Source organism: Carlito syrichta, unplaced genomic scaffold, assembly GCF_000164805.1.
Source record: "Carlito syrichta isolate Samal-C Ts95f unplaced genomic scaffold, Tarsius_syrichta-2.0.1 Scaffold302395, whole genome shotgun sequence".
In the NCBI taxonomy this organism is placed as follows: Eukaryota; Metazoa; Chordata; class Mammalia; order Primates; family Tarsiidae; genus Carlito; species Carlito syrichta.
In genome coordinates this window covers 228,907-248,078 of record NW_007246491.1, presented here as the reverse complement: position 1 = coordinate 248,078, position 19,172 = coordinate 228,907, and the positions used below count along the sequence as shown (strand labels likewise).

The 19,172-nt window shown below is 40.1% G+C and overlaps 1 protein-coding gene across 1 annotated transcript in view; it reads right to left on the bottom strand.

The window, feature by feature from the left end:
• Positions 1 to 19,172, bottom strand: part of KDM1B (lysine demethylase 1B) — a 66,178-nt gene that overhangs the window by 16,315 nt on the left and 30,691 nt on the right. Inside the window, exons 9-14 of the mRNA XM_021711596.1 lie at positions 16,832 to 17,039; positions 14,011 to 14,195; positions 8,952 to 9,128; positions 8,537 to 8,611; positions 4,568 to 4,705; positions 2,942 to 3,113 (exon numbers count right to left, since the gene is read on the bottom strand). Coding sequence (XP_021567271.1) covers positions 2,942 to 3,113; positions 4,568 to 4,705; positions 8,537 to 8,611; positions 8,952 to 9,128; positions 14,011 to 14,195; positions 16,832 to 17,039 — 955 coding nt within the window. The remainder of the gene's footprint in view (positions 1 to 2,941; positions 3,114 to 4,567; positions 4,706 to 8,536; positions 8,612 to 8,951; positions 9,129 to 14,010; positions 14,196 to 16,831; positions 17,040 to 19,172) is intronic.

Genomic DNA, 19,172 nt, shown 5'->3' with positions numbered 1-19,172 from the left:
CAACTAAAAAAAAAAGAAAAAGAGCCAGGCTCGGTAGCTCAGCCTGTAATCCCACGCTTTGGGAGGCTGAGGTGAGTGGATTGCCTAAGCCCGTGGGTTCGAGACCTGCCTGGGTAACTTGGCGAGACCTCATCTCTACAATAAATAAAAAAATCAGCCAGGCATGGTAGCACACGCCTGTAGTTCCAGCTACTTGGAAGGCTAAGGCAGAAGGATCACCAGAGCCCAGCAGGTGGAGGCTGCGGTGGCCGGCAGCGGCCACTGCACTCCAGTCTGGGTGACTCAAAAAAAAAAAAGAAAAAGAAAAAACAATTCTCACATGTCACCTCAGCTAAGAGACCTAGAAGAGATTAACTGTTGACTATAGTCTCTCCCAAAAAAGAATATTCCTTTACAGACATATCATATCAGCCCTCTGCCTCTGTATCTTCAATTACTGGTTCCCTGCTATCCATGTAATAAATTCCCAAACCACAGCCAGGCAAAGCTAGCACATTTTATTTAGCCTTTCCAAAAGTGACTACAACCTGCCCACTTATGGGCTCTGCGGCTGAATCTGTTCCTAGCAAATTCCAACTCTGCAGGGTCTGCTATTCCCACTCTCTTTCACAGAAGTGCCCTTCCCCCACCCAGCCCCATCCATTCTTTACAGACCAACATCACTCGGCTGCTGCAAGCCTCCAAAATCTCTCCCTGCCATCAACCCCAACACATATCTGTTCCTTTCAGCTGGACTTTTTAACTGTATAGGCACAGCCCTGTGATATCATTCTCATTATTGTTTTAGATTCCTTTGAGGAAGGCTGGGAGATGGGGGAGGGTTATGGCCTCATGTCTAATTCTATGCATGTACTGACAGGTTATTTCTTTGTAACTTTTCCAGTGACAAAAAAGTCCCTGTCCTTCCTCACAGCAGAGACTCTAAGTTTTTACAAAGTACCATGCATTTGCCTGACTAGAAACAGAACTGAATATCAGTTAACTTTTTTTTTTGAGACAGGGTGTCACTCTTGCTCTGTCACTCAGGCTAGAGTGCAATAGTGTGATCAAAGCTCACTGCAGCCTCCAGTGATCTTCCTGCCTCAACCTCCCAAGTAGCTGGGACTACAGGTGTGCACCACAACTCCTAGCTAATATTTTGTTTATTTTTTGTAGAAACAGGATCTTGCTATGTGCCTAAGCTTGTCTCTAACTCCTAACCTGAAGCAATCCTACTGCCTCAGCCTCCCCAAGTGCTGGGACTATAGGTGTGAGCCACCACACCCAACAACTTTTTTTTTTTTTTTGACAACTCAAGGTTCTCATAATTTTTGGTTCTTACACCCGAGTGTAAGATGGGGATGTCCAAGGAACCTCTGGATTTGCTTGGCTTTTGCTCCCAGATCCCTCAACTTTGTGCCATTTTCAGTGCTTTTTGTAGTAGCCCCATTCCTATCTCCTGTTATGCAGTTTCTACGTTCTGTCAGTTTTGTGAACGTGGAAAAACACCCAGATTGCCAGAATAGTACATAAAATTAAGTGTAAACAGACTGTGACAGAGGTCTTAATGTGCTTTTTATGGTAAAGAGCATGCATAAGTTTTAATAACTATGCTTTATGAAATGAAACCCAGCCTCCTAGTATTAAGATCTTGGTTTTCCCAGCTTTGTGCTAATAAGCTAAGAGCTCAGAAAACTGAGATGCTAATAAGCAAGATATAATGATCTTGCCTATGTGAGCACTATTGTTAAAGCTTTATAATATCAGTAAGTTGAAATCACTATTTACACAGTAAGTATTGGTGAGCCTCCCTTAACAACTTTCAGGAAGACCAAGGCAAAGTAATATCATTAAACATTTTTATTTGGTGCCTCTGAATGAAACATAAAGAAAACCCCAGCCAACGTCTACCACATAGGTGCACAACACTAACCAAATTCTGAGAATATTCTACCAGTCAGTCTAACTAACTATTCTCAACTCCAGAAAATTTAATAGCCCATCAATTGATCTGGATACTACATTTGATTAAATGATCCCTGTTGACTGGGCTATATTTCTGAAAATGTTCTGTTGTAGTATGTCAGTCAACTTACTAAGGGTGATTACAGCATGGGCCAGTCTCTTAGAGGTGGTGGGTTGAAATAGTTGAGGAAGAGAGAAAGGAAGAAAAAAAAAGAGAGAGACAGATAATCTCTGCTATTGAGAAGTTTACCCAAACAGAGATGAAATGTATATCAACCTGAAGAATTAAGAACCCTTGCATAGAAACATATAGTTGAAACAAAATAACATCTTGCAGATTGAGTTCAAATGTTCACACTTCAAGAAACTCCAACAGGCCTCCAAGAGCTACAAGTGAGTATGTTCAGGTCACAAAACAGTAAGTCAAGTAGATACCAATTCAAGAAGCAATACAATAAAATTTCAGCTAGCACCCTTGTGGAAATAAGTCAAGTTTTCTAAAGAGCTGTGGTCAATATTGCCCATTTGAGTACAAAAACCAAAAGATTTTTATTACAATTTTTATATTATAATATTCTTGCATTCTTAATCAAAATATACTTTAAAAAAGCTTAAGAAAAGGAAAAGAGAAGAAATCCTGGCACAAAGAATCCCTTATCTAGAAAAGACATTAAGGGGTGATGATTTATTCACAGAGTGCTTACCATATGTATCCTTAAAAGTAAACTCCTCTGGGAAATTTAAAATTAAATATTTAGATAATTTTGTAAAACATCAGCTACTGTGTAAAAAAAGGTTTGTGTGTGTGCACACAACACAAGCATCTACAGCTCTCTAAGGAAGTTTTGCTCCCTGAGGAACATTATCCCAAAGGAGCACTCAAGAGGACTACCCTGTTGCAGACATCCAACCTTGTGAATGAATGATGCTACTACTGATCAAGCTTAGGTTAGAATGCAACTGAGATGGAACAATCAGAACACCATTCTCCCCATACCTCCTAAAGGGACATCTTGGAGCTGAGTCTTATCCTTCCTCCACTCAGAGACAACATCCAAGAGAGCATTAAAATGAAAATCCATGCGCTTGTCAATAGTGGGGTCAGTTATTCTTCCACCTTCCTGAATTAAGTCACATCTTTCTCCAAATTTATGCATGCTGATGCCAAGCTTCAAAATAATAAGAATAAGAAGGTGAAAATTTTCCCTGGAAAAAATATTTACAGGTTCTAAGGTGAAATTAGACAGAGCTCTCATGGAGAAAAGGGTCTAATACGTCTAAAAAATAAAGCTAACTAGGCTTCATGGGGAATGGTAGCAAAGTCAGGCAGTGAAAAAACAGCATGAAATCTATAAGAACTTATTTTATGAGAACGTGAGGGTGGCAGCAACAGCTTCTATGCCAGGCACTCTATAACTTTGGGGCTAATGTTTCAGATGCTAGACACTGCCTGTCCTTGCTCTAACAGTCTATCTCCTCTATGGACCCTCAAGTAAATGAACACACAAACACACAAACACTCACAGCAGAAATTAAAATTGAATTTACTGCCAATACATGTTTTTAAAAAGCTGTAGACCTACCAAGTCTTCAAAGAAACTTTGCAAGGCTGCCAGATAAGACAGGCAGCCCAGTTAAATTTGACTTTCAGATAAATACATATAATTTGTACAGTATAAGTATGTTCCAAAGATTGCATGAAAAATATCCCATGGAATTTTTGGGGCATACTTGTACTAAATAATCACTTGTTTATCTGAAAGTCAAATTTAAATAAAAACCTTGTATATTTATTTGCTAAATCTAACAACCCTAAAATTATGAGCTAATCAAGTAGCCTGCAAATAGCACACAAAATTCAGGATCTTAAAAAAAAAGGAAAAAATCATTTACGTTCTTTAGTTCCCCTTCTCAGAAAGGCAGAAGTGTAATTGTTCTTTTCTACTTTGCAGAGGGGACAAGGAAGTTGTAATATGCTATTCACTTTAGAAGCATATGAGGGGGGACCAAAAAAAAGGAAATTATTTTTTGGAGGGTGGGCCCCTTGTAGTATAAGCTTCTTCTGCTAGGTAAGTATTCTGGGAACCCATTGGCATCAGTGTACCAGCTAGCGTTGTTGTGAGAGCCTGCGTTCGACTTCACTGAATTTTTTTTTTATTAGATATTCTTTCACTACATTAGCCCATTTGACGATGGGTAATTTATAGGCACACTTGCCCACAGCGCTGAGTATTCAGCAGATTGTGACCAAAAACAGCATGGCCCCTGTGCCCCAACCTTCCTCTTCACCCGATCCTGACCCGAATGACTTTTTTGTTTCCTCAATGAAAAAAGTCCTCAAAAGGGGAACATGTTACAGATGTGGAAAAGGTGAAAAAACAGCAGAAACACTAAAAGGCATCAAAACTGACAAGTTCAAAAACTGTTTTGAGCAGTGGAAAGAGTGTTTCCAAAGGTGTATTGCGTCAAATGGAGAGTAGTTTGGAGGTGACTGAAGTTTAAACCTGTAAGAATAAATACACAATTCTGGGGTTTTTTTGGTCCCCCCTTACACTAATACTTCACAAAAGCAAATTGAGACAGTTTTTCTTTTATCTATCACACAAATTTTAAAGACACTCACTTGCTCACACATTAGTGCTACTGGGTTGTTAATACAGCCATTGACAATCTGGGGTCCTCTTCCCACTGTGACACCTTTGAAAGATTTATCATCCCATACTCGGCCTCCAATTCTGTCTTTGGCTTCCAGGACAGTCACCTGCAAAGACAGACAATCAGGGATGCTACAGAAAAGTCACAGCAAGCCGGGCTCGGTGGCTCAGCCTGTAATTCCAGCACTTTGGGAGGCTGAGGTGAGTGGACTGCCTGAGCCCGCGGGTTCGAGACCCACCTGGGCAACTCGGCGAGCCCTCATCTCTACAATAAATCAAAAAAATTAGCCAGGCATGGTAGCACACGCCTATAGTTCCAGCTACTTAGAAGGCTGAGGCGGAAGGATGGCCGGAGCCCAGCAAGTCGAGGCTGCAGTGGCCGGGAGCGGCCACTGCACTCCAGTCTGGGTGACAGAGTGAGACTCCAACTCAAAAAAAAGAAAAGTCACACCAAACATAGTTTTATAAAACACAGAATGACACTGCTAAATAACCTCAGTATTTAATTAATGTATTATACTTCTACAGAGACAACACTACAAAGCAGGCAATGTGAACAGAAGCCAGAATCGATGTCTAGAGCAATTCCTCCAGATTTCAGCTAGGAGTAACTAAGTGGTCTGTCAGAGGAACCCTTCAAATTATTTCCTCTCAAATCAAATAATGATATGATTTGCTGAATCATCCATATTAAATGTACTTGGAAAGTTTTCATAAAATAATATTCCAAAAATAATAAGGCACAGTTAAAAACTAGGCTAAAGAGGTGATTTTCCCTAAGAAATATCTATTTATGTAGCAAAATTCCTTTAGCATTGTAAATAAGCCTTAACTTCCCTAAGATATGACCATACTTAAAAACAAAACAAAAAACACAGGCCAGCCTGTATAAGCATGATGACCTTGTGGGCTTGGCCTAACCAGGTTGGTTCTCCTACACCCAACCTATTTTTTATCTCCTCCAAATTTCTAATGGCGGTGGCATGAGAGGCAGCTCTTAAATGGACAGGCAGTGTCTCTCCTGCAGCTCTGGGATTCAAGGCACCATACATCCCAGGGCTGCCTTCCCAGAGAACATGTGTCCTATTCATCACAAGGTCAGTCATTTTGTTTCTGGATCCCTAAAAGCACAACTTCAAATTGCTTGAGAAGAAGCTCCCTGAGTTAACCATCTCTCAGGTTACTCAGGGTATGGATGGTCTCCCAGGCATCTTCCTCATCACTTGGGAAGAGTAAGAAGAAAGTAACAGGGGTACTTTCAATGTTCTTTCTCTGACCTAAATTCTTCACTTTCTTTAACTAGGAGGGCTACACCTTGCAGCTCTACCTTCTCCAGCCTCTTTCTCTGACTTCAGTTTTACACAGAGCCATTCATTTCTAGTTTTCTTTTTAGTTTAAGAAGAAAGGTGAACATTAAAGACAGCCTCTCTAGATTGTGAATATTAATAACCTTCCCTGTAATTTGATGAGCCACCACATGATTTGTTCATTCATAGGTTTCTCAAGTAAAACACAAACAAAAAACCTTGGCCCAAATATCTAACACTGAAATAGTCAATTAAAACACTTCCTAGCTTAATACCACACACACAAAAAAAATTTCAAAATGCAAGTACACTTTCTAAAAATCCAACTCAGATTCTTCTGTTTTGCCACAATATAATATAATCCAAGACTTAGGTCTTCCATTCAACCAAAAGCAAAATCTCTCTATTGCAAAACTGCGGAAAGCTTTTCTCAACTTGGAAAATCTTGCCACAGAGAAGATAGTATGAAAAAAGAAAGTCATTTTTTTAACCAGATAGAGAATAGTGAAAAGACTCCTCTCCTCCAAACTAATTTGCAGTTTGGGTTTACTAAAAACCACAGCTTTTGAAAATAAGTTTTTTTTTTTTTAGTCAGAGTCTCACTCAGTCACCCAGGCTGGAGTGCGGTGGCACACTCATGGCCACCGCAGCCTTGACCTGCTAGGTGCAGGCGATCCTTCCATCTCAGCCTTCCAAGTAGATGAAACTATAGGCACAAGCCACCACGACTGGTTAATTTTTTAAAATTTATTTACAGACGAGATCTCACCAAATTGCCTTGGCTGGTCTCGAAATCCTGGGCTCAGGCAATCAATCCTCTCACCTCTGCCTCCCAATGTGCTGGGATTACAGCCATGAGCCACCATACCCGGCGCAAAGTAAGATTTTAAAAAGAAGAGAAGCATCAGACCTAGCAAAACACAGAAATCTAGGAGATGGTTAATGTGAATGCAGTTAATGGCAATTTGATACTGAATCACACAAATTTTTTTGATATAGTCTCTGTTTTGGCTAATTTTGAACAATTGGAATATGGTAAGAGTTTAGCAACAGCATATTGCCTTATCCTACCTTGGGGAAGCAGGCTATCTTAAATATGTATGGTATACTAAAAGTCATATAATTCTATTTCAACCAATGGATTAACTAGTTCAATCTTGTTTTCAAAAGCAAATGCTTTTGTTTGCCAAAATGAGACTCAAAGGGTGTTTTTGATTTGCATTAAAAAATTTAACTGAGTATTTCAGAAGCTTTTACACAAGAAATGGTAAATTTCCATTCTTCTATTTGTTTTATTATTTATTTCTTTATTGCACAAAGGCTTCTCCCCAGTGCCCCTATTGTGTTAAAAATAATCTGTCAGCCTGACTCAGTGGCTCAGCCTGTAATCCCGCGCCTTTGGAAGGCTGAGGTGAGTGGATTGCCTGAGCCCGCGGGTTAGACCTGCCTGGGCAGCGAGACCTCATCTCTACAATAAATCAAAAAATCAGCCAGGCCTGGTAGCGCATGCCTATAATTCCGGCTACTCGGAAGGCTGAGGCGGAAGGATCGCCGGAGCCCAACAGGTTGAGGCTGCAGTAGCCGGGAGCGGCCACTGCACTCCAGTCTGGGCGACAAAGTGAGACTCCCACTCAAAATAAATAAATAAATAAAATAATCTGTCAGCTGAGCACAGCACTTTGAGAGGTTGAGGTGAGAGGATCACCTGAGTCCAGGGGTTCAAAACCAGCCTGGACAACTTGGTGATACCCTGTCTCTACCATAAATTTTTTAAAAATTAGCCGGGCTTGGTGGTGCTTGCCTGTAGTTTCAGCTACTTGGAAAGCTGAGGCAGAAATATGGCCTGAGCCCCGCATGAGAAAGTAAAGATGACATTGCTAGAGGAGAGTGTTCTACAGTGGACAGGTCAACGCAAACCTTCCCAAAAGGCCCAGAAAGCAGAAAGGCAGAAAAAAGAGGATAACAATTCCAGTTTCTCTGAAAGAAACACTGAATAGGGATTTAAGAACAGAAGCCATCTTTCCAGCTGCCACAAAATAAGAAGATGGGCCGGGGTTGGTAGCTCAGTCTGTAATCCCAGCACTTTGGGAGGCTAAGGCAAATGGATTGCCTGAGCCCGTGGGTTCAAGACCAGCCTGGGCAACTTGGCAAGACCTCATCTCTATAATAAATCAAAAATTAGCTGGGCTTGGTGGCGTGCACCTGTAGTTCCGGCTACTTGGAAGGCTGAGGCGGAAGGATCACTGGAGCCCAGCAGGTTGATGCTGGGGTGGCTGTCAGTATGCCACTGCACTCCAGACTGGGCAACAGAGTGAGACTCCAACTCAATAAAAATAATAATAATAATAATCTGTCAAGAATTTCTGCTTTAATACCAAGTTAGGTTAGAATTTCTTGAATTGCTCATAGAGTCTAAAAATCTCTTCAGAGCTGTGAGAATTTCTATTTTTATTTACCTTTCTTTTATTAGATCAGTTTCAAATTTTGTAACATTTCTAGAATCTAATATAAAGATATAATGCATTCAGCATTCTTCCCTAAAAATAAGAACTGGTTTCCAAGTCCTAGTAACTTTGGACCAAAAGGAGTAGCCAACCGTCTGTTTCCAAATACATGTCCCCAAAATCGTACCTTAATTCCAAAGTTATGCAGTTGCCTAGCAGCTGCTAATCCTGCTGGACCAGCCCCGATAATGATGACTGATTTCTTTAAAAGAAAAGAAACAAAACAATGAGCAATGATAAGAATGTACTGTTTCAGTTGTCCTGGAACTGCCCAGCAATGTTAGTTCATCTACATTTCTTTGATGTCCTTAGAAGGTTACTTTCCTAAAAAATATGGTGGTACTTGTCTTAAGTAATCTCCTCTTTTTTATCTGCAAGTCTGGGAAACAGTGCTTGATATTCTCCTTTTGGGAGAAATATATTCTACAAGTCTTGCTTCTATAAGTTTTATAGGGATAATGTGACTTCTGGTATTATTAACAGCAACAGACTGGCATTTGTCCTGACCAACGGCAGTGCTACTGCTACAGCTAGTCACTTACATTGTGGTAGTCCTTCGGGAGAAGATACTGGTCGGCTCCCACGCTGAGAACTCCTGTGTTAATGAGACCTTTTCTTGTCATAAAATAAAGTATCCTCTCCACTTCCTGAACGCATCGAATGCGCACGAGACCCCTGACAATGATGTGATGTACACATTTCTGAGGAGTAAGAGCTTCCTGTGTTTGGAAATGAAACCAAACTGTTAAAAAAACAAAACAACAACAAAAAACTCAAGGAACTTAAACAACTCAACAGCAAAAAAGAAAAATAAAAATGGGCAAAGAACTGGAACCTTTCTCAAAAGGAGATATACAAATGGCAAACAGGTAGAGTTGTCTCTCATATCCATGAAATTGGTTCCAGGCCCTCTCAAGGAGACCAAATCCATGGATGCTCATGTTCTTTATGCAAAATGGCATGGTATCACATATAACCTATACACATCCTCCCATAAACTTTAAATCATCCATAGATTACTTACAATACCTAATATAAGTGCTATGTAACTAGTTGTTACACGGTATTGTTTAGGGAATAATAAGAAGAAAAGTCTGTACATGTTCAGCAAGGATGGACAATTCACTTTTTTCTGAATATTTTCAAGATGTAGAACCCATGGGTACAAAAGGGCCAACTGTATATGAGAAAATGCTCAACATCACTAATTATCAGGGAAATGTGAATTAAAACCACCATGAGGGCTGGGCATGATGGCTCAGTCTATAATCCCAGCACTTTGGGAGGCCGAGGCGAGTGGATTGCCTGAACCCAGGATATTGAGATGAGCCTGGGCAACTTGGCGAGAACTCATCTCTACAATAAATCACCAAAAAAACTAGCCGGGAGTGGTGGCATGTGTCTGTAGTTCCAGCTACTTAGAAGGAGGAGGCAGAAGGATCGCCTGAGCCTAACAGGTCACGGATATGGTAGCAGTGAGTGTGCCACTGCTCCTGCCTGGGCGACAAAATGAGACTCCAACTCAATAAATAAATAAGCAAACAAACAAACTAAGCTAGGCAAAGTGGCTCACATGCCTGTAATTTCAGTGCTTTGGGAGGCCAAGGTGGGAGGATTACTTGAGGCCAGGAGTTCAAGACCAGCCTGGGAAGCATGGTGAGACCCTGACTCCAAAAAATAGAAAGCAAACTAATTTTTTTAAACGTCTTGGTTCCTCAAAAAGTTAAACATAAAATTACCATATTATCCAGTAATCCATTCCTAGTTATGCACCCAAAACATCTGAAAACAGATATTCAATCAAAATGTTCACAGCAGCAGTATTCAAATAGTCAAAAGGTAAAAACAATTCAAATGTCAATCAATGGATGAATGGAGAAACAAAATGTGATATATCCATATAATGAAATATTATTCAACTATAAAAGCAAATAAAGTTCTGACCTATGCTACAACATAGATGAACCGTGAAAATACTATAGTAAGTGAAAGCTAGCCTCACATATGATTCAATTTATTGGAAATATCCAGAATAGACAAATATACAGAGAAAGATTAGTGGCTGCAAGGTGCTGGGAACGGGAAAATAGGAAGTGAATGCTTAAAGGGTATGGGGTTCCCTCTTGGGATAATGAAAACGTTCTGGAACTAGATAGTAGTGAAGGTTGTATAGCATTATATAGGTACTCAATGCCACTGAAGTACACACTTTACAATGGCTAAAATGGTGAAAAATTCTTTAATACATATTTTTTATTTTAAAATTGTGGGGTACAGTTAAGGGTTAGGTATACAAATATGCATTGTGCAGGTACCCTTGTTGATGAGGTATGTCCCCCCCTCCACCCCATCCCCAGACAGATATTGACTACCGTTAATCCCACCTCCCTTCTCCTCCCTGCCCCCCCATAGTTTCCCTCCAATGTCAATCCTTTTCTTATAGTATTACGATAGTTGTTCAAAGTTCACTTATGAGTGAGAACATGTGATACTCAGATCTTTGTTTCTGTGAGAGATCACTCAGTATTACAAACTCTAATTCTATCCAGGTTGCTGCAAAATTCATGATTTTGTTCTTTTTTATGACTGCGTAATATTCCATTGTGTATTGTACCACTTTTTTTTTTATCCAGTCCTCTTTTGATGAACAGCATGGTTGGTTCCATGATCTTGCTATTGTGAACAATGCTGGGATAAACATATGTGTACAGGTATCTTTTTTATAGAGCGATTTGAGTTCTTCAGGGTATATTCCCAGTAGGGGGACTGCGGGGTCATATGTAAATTTTATGTTATGTGTATTTTACCACAATAATTAAAAAAAAAAGAAGTCCAGGTATGGTGGCTTACACGTGTAATCCCAGCAATTTGGAAAGACAAGGTGGGAGGATGACTTGAGGTCTGAAGTTTGAGACTAGCCTGGGCAACATAGTCAGACCTCGGTTCTACAAAAAATTAGCCAGGTATGGTGGTACACAGCTGTAGTCCCAGCTACCTGGGAGGCTGAGGTGGGAGGATCACTTAAGTTCAGAAGTTTGAGGTTTCAGTGAGACTTGATCGCACCACTGCACTCCCGCCTGAACAACAGAGCTAAATCCTATCTCAAAAAAATTTTTTTTAGTTGGACATGGCGGCTCATGCCTGCAATCCCAGTACTTTGGGAGGGAACACTGCACTTGAGGCCAGGGTTCAAGACCAGCCAGGGCAACAAAGTCAGAGGACAACTATCTCTTATTTAAAAAAAAAATTTGTTTAAATATTCTTTAGAATATTTAATTCAAATCCTTACTTATCACTAAGTTAGTAAAAACAAAAGGGGGTTTGCCTGGTGAAGGGCAAAAAAAGAGAGAGACAAAAGAAGGATACAACAATTTACACTTTATCATGTAAATTTTTCTTAATGAGATCACTGCTATAGGACCTTTGAGGTAGAGCATATCACATTCCTGACTCAATAAAGGCCACTATGGAAATCTAGGCTGCTACTTGTACTGGCAGCAGGAAAAGCTGCATTTTCATGACTGGTAAGATGTGTGGGGGGAAAGGGGGCTGATTTAAGAAACTGAGTGGAAAAGAAAAAAAAGACAATGCCTTTCTCTGCTCACCCAGTTCTGGCATGGCCTCCGTCCATTTCTAAGACTCAACAGTAACAAAGTTACTGTCTCAGCCCAGCGTCAGGACGTTAGAAAGGGACTGATGGGCTACCACCCAGGCCTCCCCTCTCATCACCAGCCCCCAGCTCCACCAGAACCTAACCAAACACAGGCAGATGTCTATATGCTGGAAGTATTCCAGAAACAACACGTACAACACTGGCAGAAAAGATTATCAGGAAGTATTAACATCTGTTAAATTAAAAATATAGGTCTAAATAATCACTGCCAATCCTGCAAATCTTAATAGAAAAAAAAAACATTTTATAAAGTAATAAATAATGATTATTCTACCAAAAATTGGCTTGGATTGCTGCAGAAGATAATAAATCTGTATTTTAAAAGTCATTTCAAAGTCTTTGACTCTTTTAAAGCAAACATATTTATGTTTCCACTACTGTCTTAGGTAAATACAATAAATTTTATCTTCTTATTAAAAGTTAAAATAGATCCAGGCAAAGTCAGGACTTTTTCTATAAGATTCTTCCCCTGTATAAATCAAATTTCAAAGGCAAATAAAAAGAAATATGATTTTTAAAAAATGAATTCAAGGCTGTTTCCCATTTTTTTCTTTTCAGATGGAATCCAGCAACATTGTCCACGCTGGTCTTGAACTCCTAGGCCCAAGTGATCCTCCTGCCTCAGCATCCCTAGTAGCTAAGACTGCAATTGCATTCTACCATTTTCAGTCTAAAGCTGTTTCTAAAAAGCATATCTGTCTAACTTACTCACAGAAAATTCTGACCACGGTTTTGTTCAGTTCAGTAAAATTTTTCCCCCTGACTTGTGGTCTTACTCTGTCACCAAGTTGGAGCGCTGTAGCATGTGCACAATAGTCACAACTCACAGTAGCCTCAACCTCCTGGTACAGGCGATCCTTACACCTAGGACTATAGGCACGTGCCACCATGGCCAGCTAATATTTTTTGAAGAGATGTGGTTTCACTATGTTGCCCAGGCTGGACTCAAGCTCCTGAACTCAAACAATTTGCTTGCTTCGACCTCCCAAAGTGCGAGATCTCATAGGCGTAAACCACCATGCCCAGCTCCAGCTCAGTAAATTTTACCAAGTCTACTGGGCAGAAAATGAGTATTTCTACCTTGCTCAACCTACTTACCTGCATATAATTCATATAAATTGCATTAACAGCCATAACTTAATTAGGTCATCTGTCTCATATTGGAGTCTAATCCAGTGAAAAACCAAGGTGAAGTTGGAATATCTTTTTTTAATCAAGACTACCTTAGTATCTTGCACTATGCTCTGCATTCAGCAATGACTCAAATAATTGCTAATGAAACTAGGAAACCAGAAAAACACTAGAGCCAAGACAGTCTAACTTTTTATTCTTATTTTAAGAATAAAATTACTTTAAGAATAAAAGCTGATTTTATCTTCACCCCTTTCAAGACAGGTGCCGTGTGATACCCCTCTCATTTATTTAGTCCCAACAGAGAGAAAACAGTGGTCTTGGTTGGTTGAGGACACTGAGATAAATTTAACTCAATCCCTACCCTCAAATGTTTACAATCCAATCTTTGATTTTTTTTTTTTTCCTTTTCGGCATTGCCATCAAACTCTCTGAACCAAACTTTACACCTTATGCTTAACTCACTCACTAGAGAGTCAGCATTCTGACTTCATGTGTTCTAAAGCAGTGGTTTTCAGCAGGGGGCTACTCTGCCCCCATTCGGAAATGTCTAACATATTTGACTGTCAAACTGGTAAATGTTACTGGAATCTAATGGGTAGAGACGACCAGGAATGTTGCAAAACACTCTGTGGTGTATAGGATAGCCCCCACCACAAAGATTCATTGGCCCAAAATGTCAATAGTGTCAAGTCTGAGAAACCCTGGTCTAAAGGTTCCATCCTCAGGTTAAGCACCTCCTCTCCTTCAACAAAGTCCTCTGTCCATGTGCTGTTGGCTCACATGCCCTTACTTACTTTGCAGTTCGTATACCACAGCGCGAGGATGAGGTTTCTCAAAGCCAGGTACATGGTGGGATCTCGGGAATATTCTGGAAACTCATAGAGTTCGTCCAGTTCCATGACATCCGGCCTCACACAGAGGGCTTTGCCACATTCATTGGGCTGGTAGAACGGCTGGAAGTACCGGTTCATGCCTGGAACTAACAAGTCACACAAATGGGCAACTTCTACAAACTATAACTTCCAAATCTGGAAGAATTAAAGAGAAAAAACAAGCCAAAAAGGATAGTCTAGATAAACCCCTGTCTATCCTACATAATAAAGATCTCTGCTTCCTCTATACAGGTGGATAGAACATACATGAGTTAGGTTTTTTTTTTCATTCTTTCTTCAAATTACTCACAACTTTAATGCCCATGGTATGGAAAAAATTTTTATTTTTAGTTGTGATTTAAAAAAAAAGTACCATAAAAGTTACCATCTTAACTATTTTTAACTGTACAGTTCAGTAGTGTTAAGTATATTCATATTGCTGTGCAATAGATCTCTAGAACTTTCTCATTCTGCAAGACTGAAACTCTATATCCACTGAACACCAACTCCCCATGGAGATTTATTTATTTATTTGTTTGTTTATTTTTGAGTTGGAGTCTGTCACACAGACTGGTGTGCAGCAGCATGCTTACAACCACTGCAGCCTCAACCTGCTGGGCTCAGGCAATCCTTCCACCTCAGTCTTCCAAGTAGCTGGAACCACAGAGGGGAACCAGCATGCTCAGCTAATTTTTTTACTTACTGTAGAGACAAGGTCTGGGCAAGTTGCCCAGGCTAGTCTCAAACCCCTGGGCTCAGGCAATGCTCTTGCCTCCTCCTCCCAAAGTGCTGGGATTACAGGCATGAGCCACCATGCCTGGCTGGAGATATATTTTAAAAGAAAATTTGATGGCACTTTTCTGATTATAAAATGAATAGGCTCCCAGAAGTAAATAACAATCACTAACCACTGATTATGCCTGAGTGGTAGTGTTGCATAGGGGTGCATTCTATCCTTACTTCTGTTTCTATTAATAGAAAATATTAATATATAGATATTTGTTTTGAAAAGTTTTCTAAAATGCTATAAAAGTGCTGTTTTATAACCTCCTTCTTAAAACTCAAAATATCATTTTTTCATGTCACTAAATATGATATACTATACATACTATTTTCTTATTATTTAATCATTCCCCTATGGCTAGGCATTTAAATTTCATCCAATTATTTCACTACTATAAATAAATAATACCAAAACAAATTTCTTTGTACATAAATCCTTGGGTTTACCTTTGATTATCTGTTTAGGATAAATTCTTAGGAATTCCACCATTGAGTCAAAGAGTTTCCACTTTAAGGTTTTTGATGAACACTGTTAAACTGTCCACTCTTGCTAGTAGTATTTGAGTGCCTATTTCATTACACCTTCATTAATCTGAGAATTATCACTTCTTTTTTCCTTTTTTTTTGAGTCATGATTTTATTCTGTAGCCCAGGCTGGAATGCAGTGGCATGATCACAGCTCACCACAGCTTCGACCTCCTGGGTTCAGGTGATCTACCATGCCTAAGTTTTTTGTTTGTTTTTTGTAGAGATAGGGTCTTGCTTTGTTGACCAGGCTGGCACTTTAGCTTTGATTTCCATGTCTACATTTTAAGGGGATCCAGTGTTACTAGTTAAAAATCCTAAGATAGGGCCACGATACAAAAATCTATGTGCACCATCAAAAAATGCTATTTTTATATTCAGGCAATAGAAGATCCAAAATTCTTGCTTATACATCAAGAATTCTAACATAAAATTCTAAAGATTCCTTTAAAGTAAATAGTCAACAGTATGCCTTCTCTGACTGAAGTTTTAAATTTTTTCCAGAGTAGATCATTTTGCTGGGATCACCAATGGCATTATTAGAGGCAGATTAAGACTCAGAAAAAAAGAACTGCTCATATAGGTTAACTTTCTCCTTGTCAATCAGAGTTCATGTTTTCGTTAAATTAGATAGCTGTACAACTTTCAAATAAACACACATTAAACCCTGTAGATAATACATGAGTAAGTGTTATAGGCCTTTCAATTTTTTTTTTTTTTTTTTTTTTTTTTTTTAGCTGGAGTTTCACTCTGTCACCCAGGCTGGAGTGCAGTGGCACACTCACAGCCAACACAGCCTCGACCTGCTGGGCTCAGATGATCCTTCCACCTTAGCCTTCCAAGTAGCTGGAACCATAGGTGCATGCCACCATGCCCAGCTAATTTTTTTTTTAATTTGTTGTAGAGATGAGATCTTGCCACATTACCCAGGCTGGTCTCGAACCCGTGGGCTCAGACAACCCTCTCACCTCAGTCTCTCAAAGTGCTGAGATTACAGGTGTGAGCCACCATGCCTGACAGTCTTCCAAATTATTGAGGGAAAAAATTAACTGCACCCTATACACAAATGCTATGACTGACTCACAGTATAAAAAAAATTTATGGAATAATGGGTGCTTTATATCACAGGTCACACATATTTTTTTTAAAAAATTCTTCCAGCCTGGGCAATACAGCAAGACTTTGTACAAAAAATAAAAAAATTTAGCTGGGAGTAGTGGCATGCACCTGTAGTCCTAGCTACTTGAGAAGCTGAAGCAAGAGGACCATTTGAGCCCAGATCAAGGCCATGGTGAGCTGTGATCATGCCACTGCAGTCCAGTCTGAGCAGAGTGAGACACCACTTCAAATAAATAAATATCTTATTGTATTTTGCCCACCCATACATTTCCAGGCAGAGGGGAACGGAAAGCACAGTACTAGGAAGGGCTCTCACCGAGCACGGAGGGGGCCACCTTGGAGTGCTCCAACTTCCCCGGGCTGGCATTGCCAGTGGCAGTGTGATGTGTACTGGTGCAGGACGGGCTCATGCCAACGCAGTCGGGATAGTAGGCAGAGAGCAGAGGCGCTGCCACGCTGTCTTTCAGCAGAGGCGGTAGGATGAGCATGGAATACCACCAATGGTTGGACACTTCCAACACTCTCTGCAGAGGAAGAGGGACAAGGGCATAGGAGAAATGTACATGCACATTCTGCCAGGGACAGAGATTCTCTTCATTTCATTCATCCTTAATCCTCTACTATGCTTTTCCCCTGGTCAGGCTTAACAATTCTATAACAATTGCCCCCAGTCAGAGTTCTACACGCATGGATGATAGAAATAAAAATGGGCTGATGGTACCTGGAGAAAATGTCATCTTTCCAATTTACAGCAACAGCCTCTCCCATCCTTCCCTAAAATAATCCCCACAATGCCAAGTAAGTCTTAAATCCTCATCCATTTACTACACTGCAAGCCTAGGTTTAAGTATGACATGAGCAATGTATCTCTGCTCAGTAATCATGTCATCCAGCCTGCCTCTCACCCTTTTTGTGTGTATATGTGAGACAGGGTCTCACTCTGTTGTCCAGGCTGGAATACAGTGGCACGATCATAGCTCAAACTCCTGGTCTCAAGCAACCCTCCTGCCTCAGCCTACCACAGTGCTGGGATTACAGGCGTGAGTCACCACACCCAGTCAGTCCCCCTTCTAACTTCAGATCTCAAAATAGTTAAAACTGAGAAACAGAATAAAAAGTAATTTTCCTAAGTAGTAGTCAAACATTACTGCTTTTTGTGAAAAGTTACTAAAAAACTTTCAGAGGGAAAAGTGCACTGCAACCATCAAAATAAGGTGCCAAATAGAAAAGTGAACAAAAGAAGCTATTTTCAGTCTTCAAATATATGATTATGTTCCAGCACTGACTTAACATATGGAGTCACCAGATCAAAACATCCCTATGATGACTACTGCAATAAAAATAAATTTTACATGGCAATAAAAATAAAATTTATGTGGCTCCTAAAAAAATACTGTCATAATCCATGGTAGACAGAGATAGCCTTTTCTAAAATGTGATCTTAAATGTATGCTCCAAGAACTATGAATTTGCTACAAAGAACCTAGACCTCAAGGACGCTCTATCTCTGATTCTCCGGACTCCAAGCAAATGCCATTTGCTACCAAGCAGAAGTTTGCAAATGCAAAGTTTACAGGGTGAATCCAGCTTGGGAATGCATTCTGTTTGGCTTTCAGATTTCAGAATCTAAATGCCAAATGTTTTTCAGTTTACTACAAGCCCTCATACCTCCTATAAATTATTCCAGCTGCCTCAAACATTCATGTTATTTTCCCAGCCCATGAAGGCATTTAAGTATGCAAACTTTACTCTCAAGGCTTATTTAAGTTTGGTTACCCTTAACCAGCCTATATGGTCCCAAAAGAAGGGAGCACTGGCACCTTTCCCAATACACCAGGGCTATCTCTACCAATCCCCTTCCTAGCTCAGTCTCAAGGAAAAAGGAAACTGAGGATTTAGTCTGTGACATGCTGACTGGGCCATGCTGAGGGCAGGATGTTTCTGTCTTAAAAAACAGGAACCCAGCTCCTCTCATTCTCTTCTAAGTTCCTGGGTCATGCAGCAGAGTAGGTAACTGGATCAGTATCCGAGAGAGGTCCTGCCATCTTGGCGTGTCATTCTCCAACTTTCCTTCCCCTGGAAGCCCACCTTAGGGTGCTCCATCCCCACCTCTGCACTGGTGCAGGAGAAATTCCAAAAGTGATTAATTACCAAGCACTCGCTCTTGCTATTCACCAGGCCTGGACACCTGACTAGAATTTTGTGAACATACCATCAGAAATCCCACCCTTACCTTTAATACATATACCACTGAAGAAATACTTTCTTTTTTTCAAACTTTCAACTTTTTGCAACTTTCTTTTTTTCAAATACTTTAATTCATTTATCCAACCTATGCTGGATCAATATCCAGTAGTTCTTAGTTAGTGTTTCCCAAAAATCCATGTTCACCTATAACCTCAGAATGTGACCTTATTTGGAAATAGGGTCTATACAGATGTAATTAGTTAGGGTGAGGTCATACTGAAATACAGCAAGTCTCCTACATATGAATGGCTTATCTTCCGAGAGCACGTTCGTAAGTACAATTTGTTCATAAGTCTAACAAGGTTAGCCTAGGTACCCAACTAACACAATCAGCTATACAGTACCAGCTACACCACTGCTGCTTTATTTTTTTTTTTTTTTTTTTTTTTAAAATTTTATCATCCAGGCTG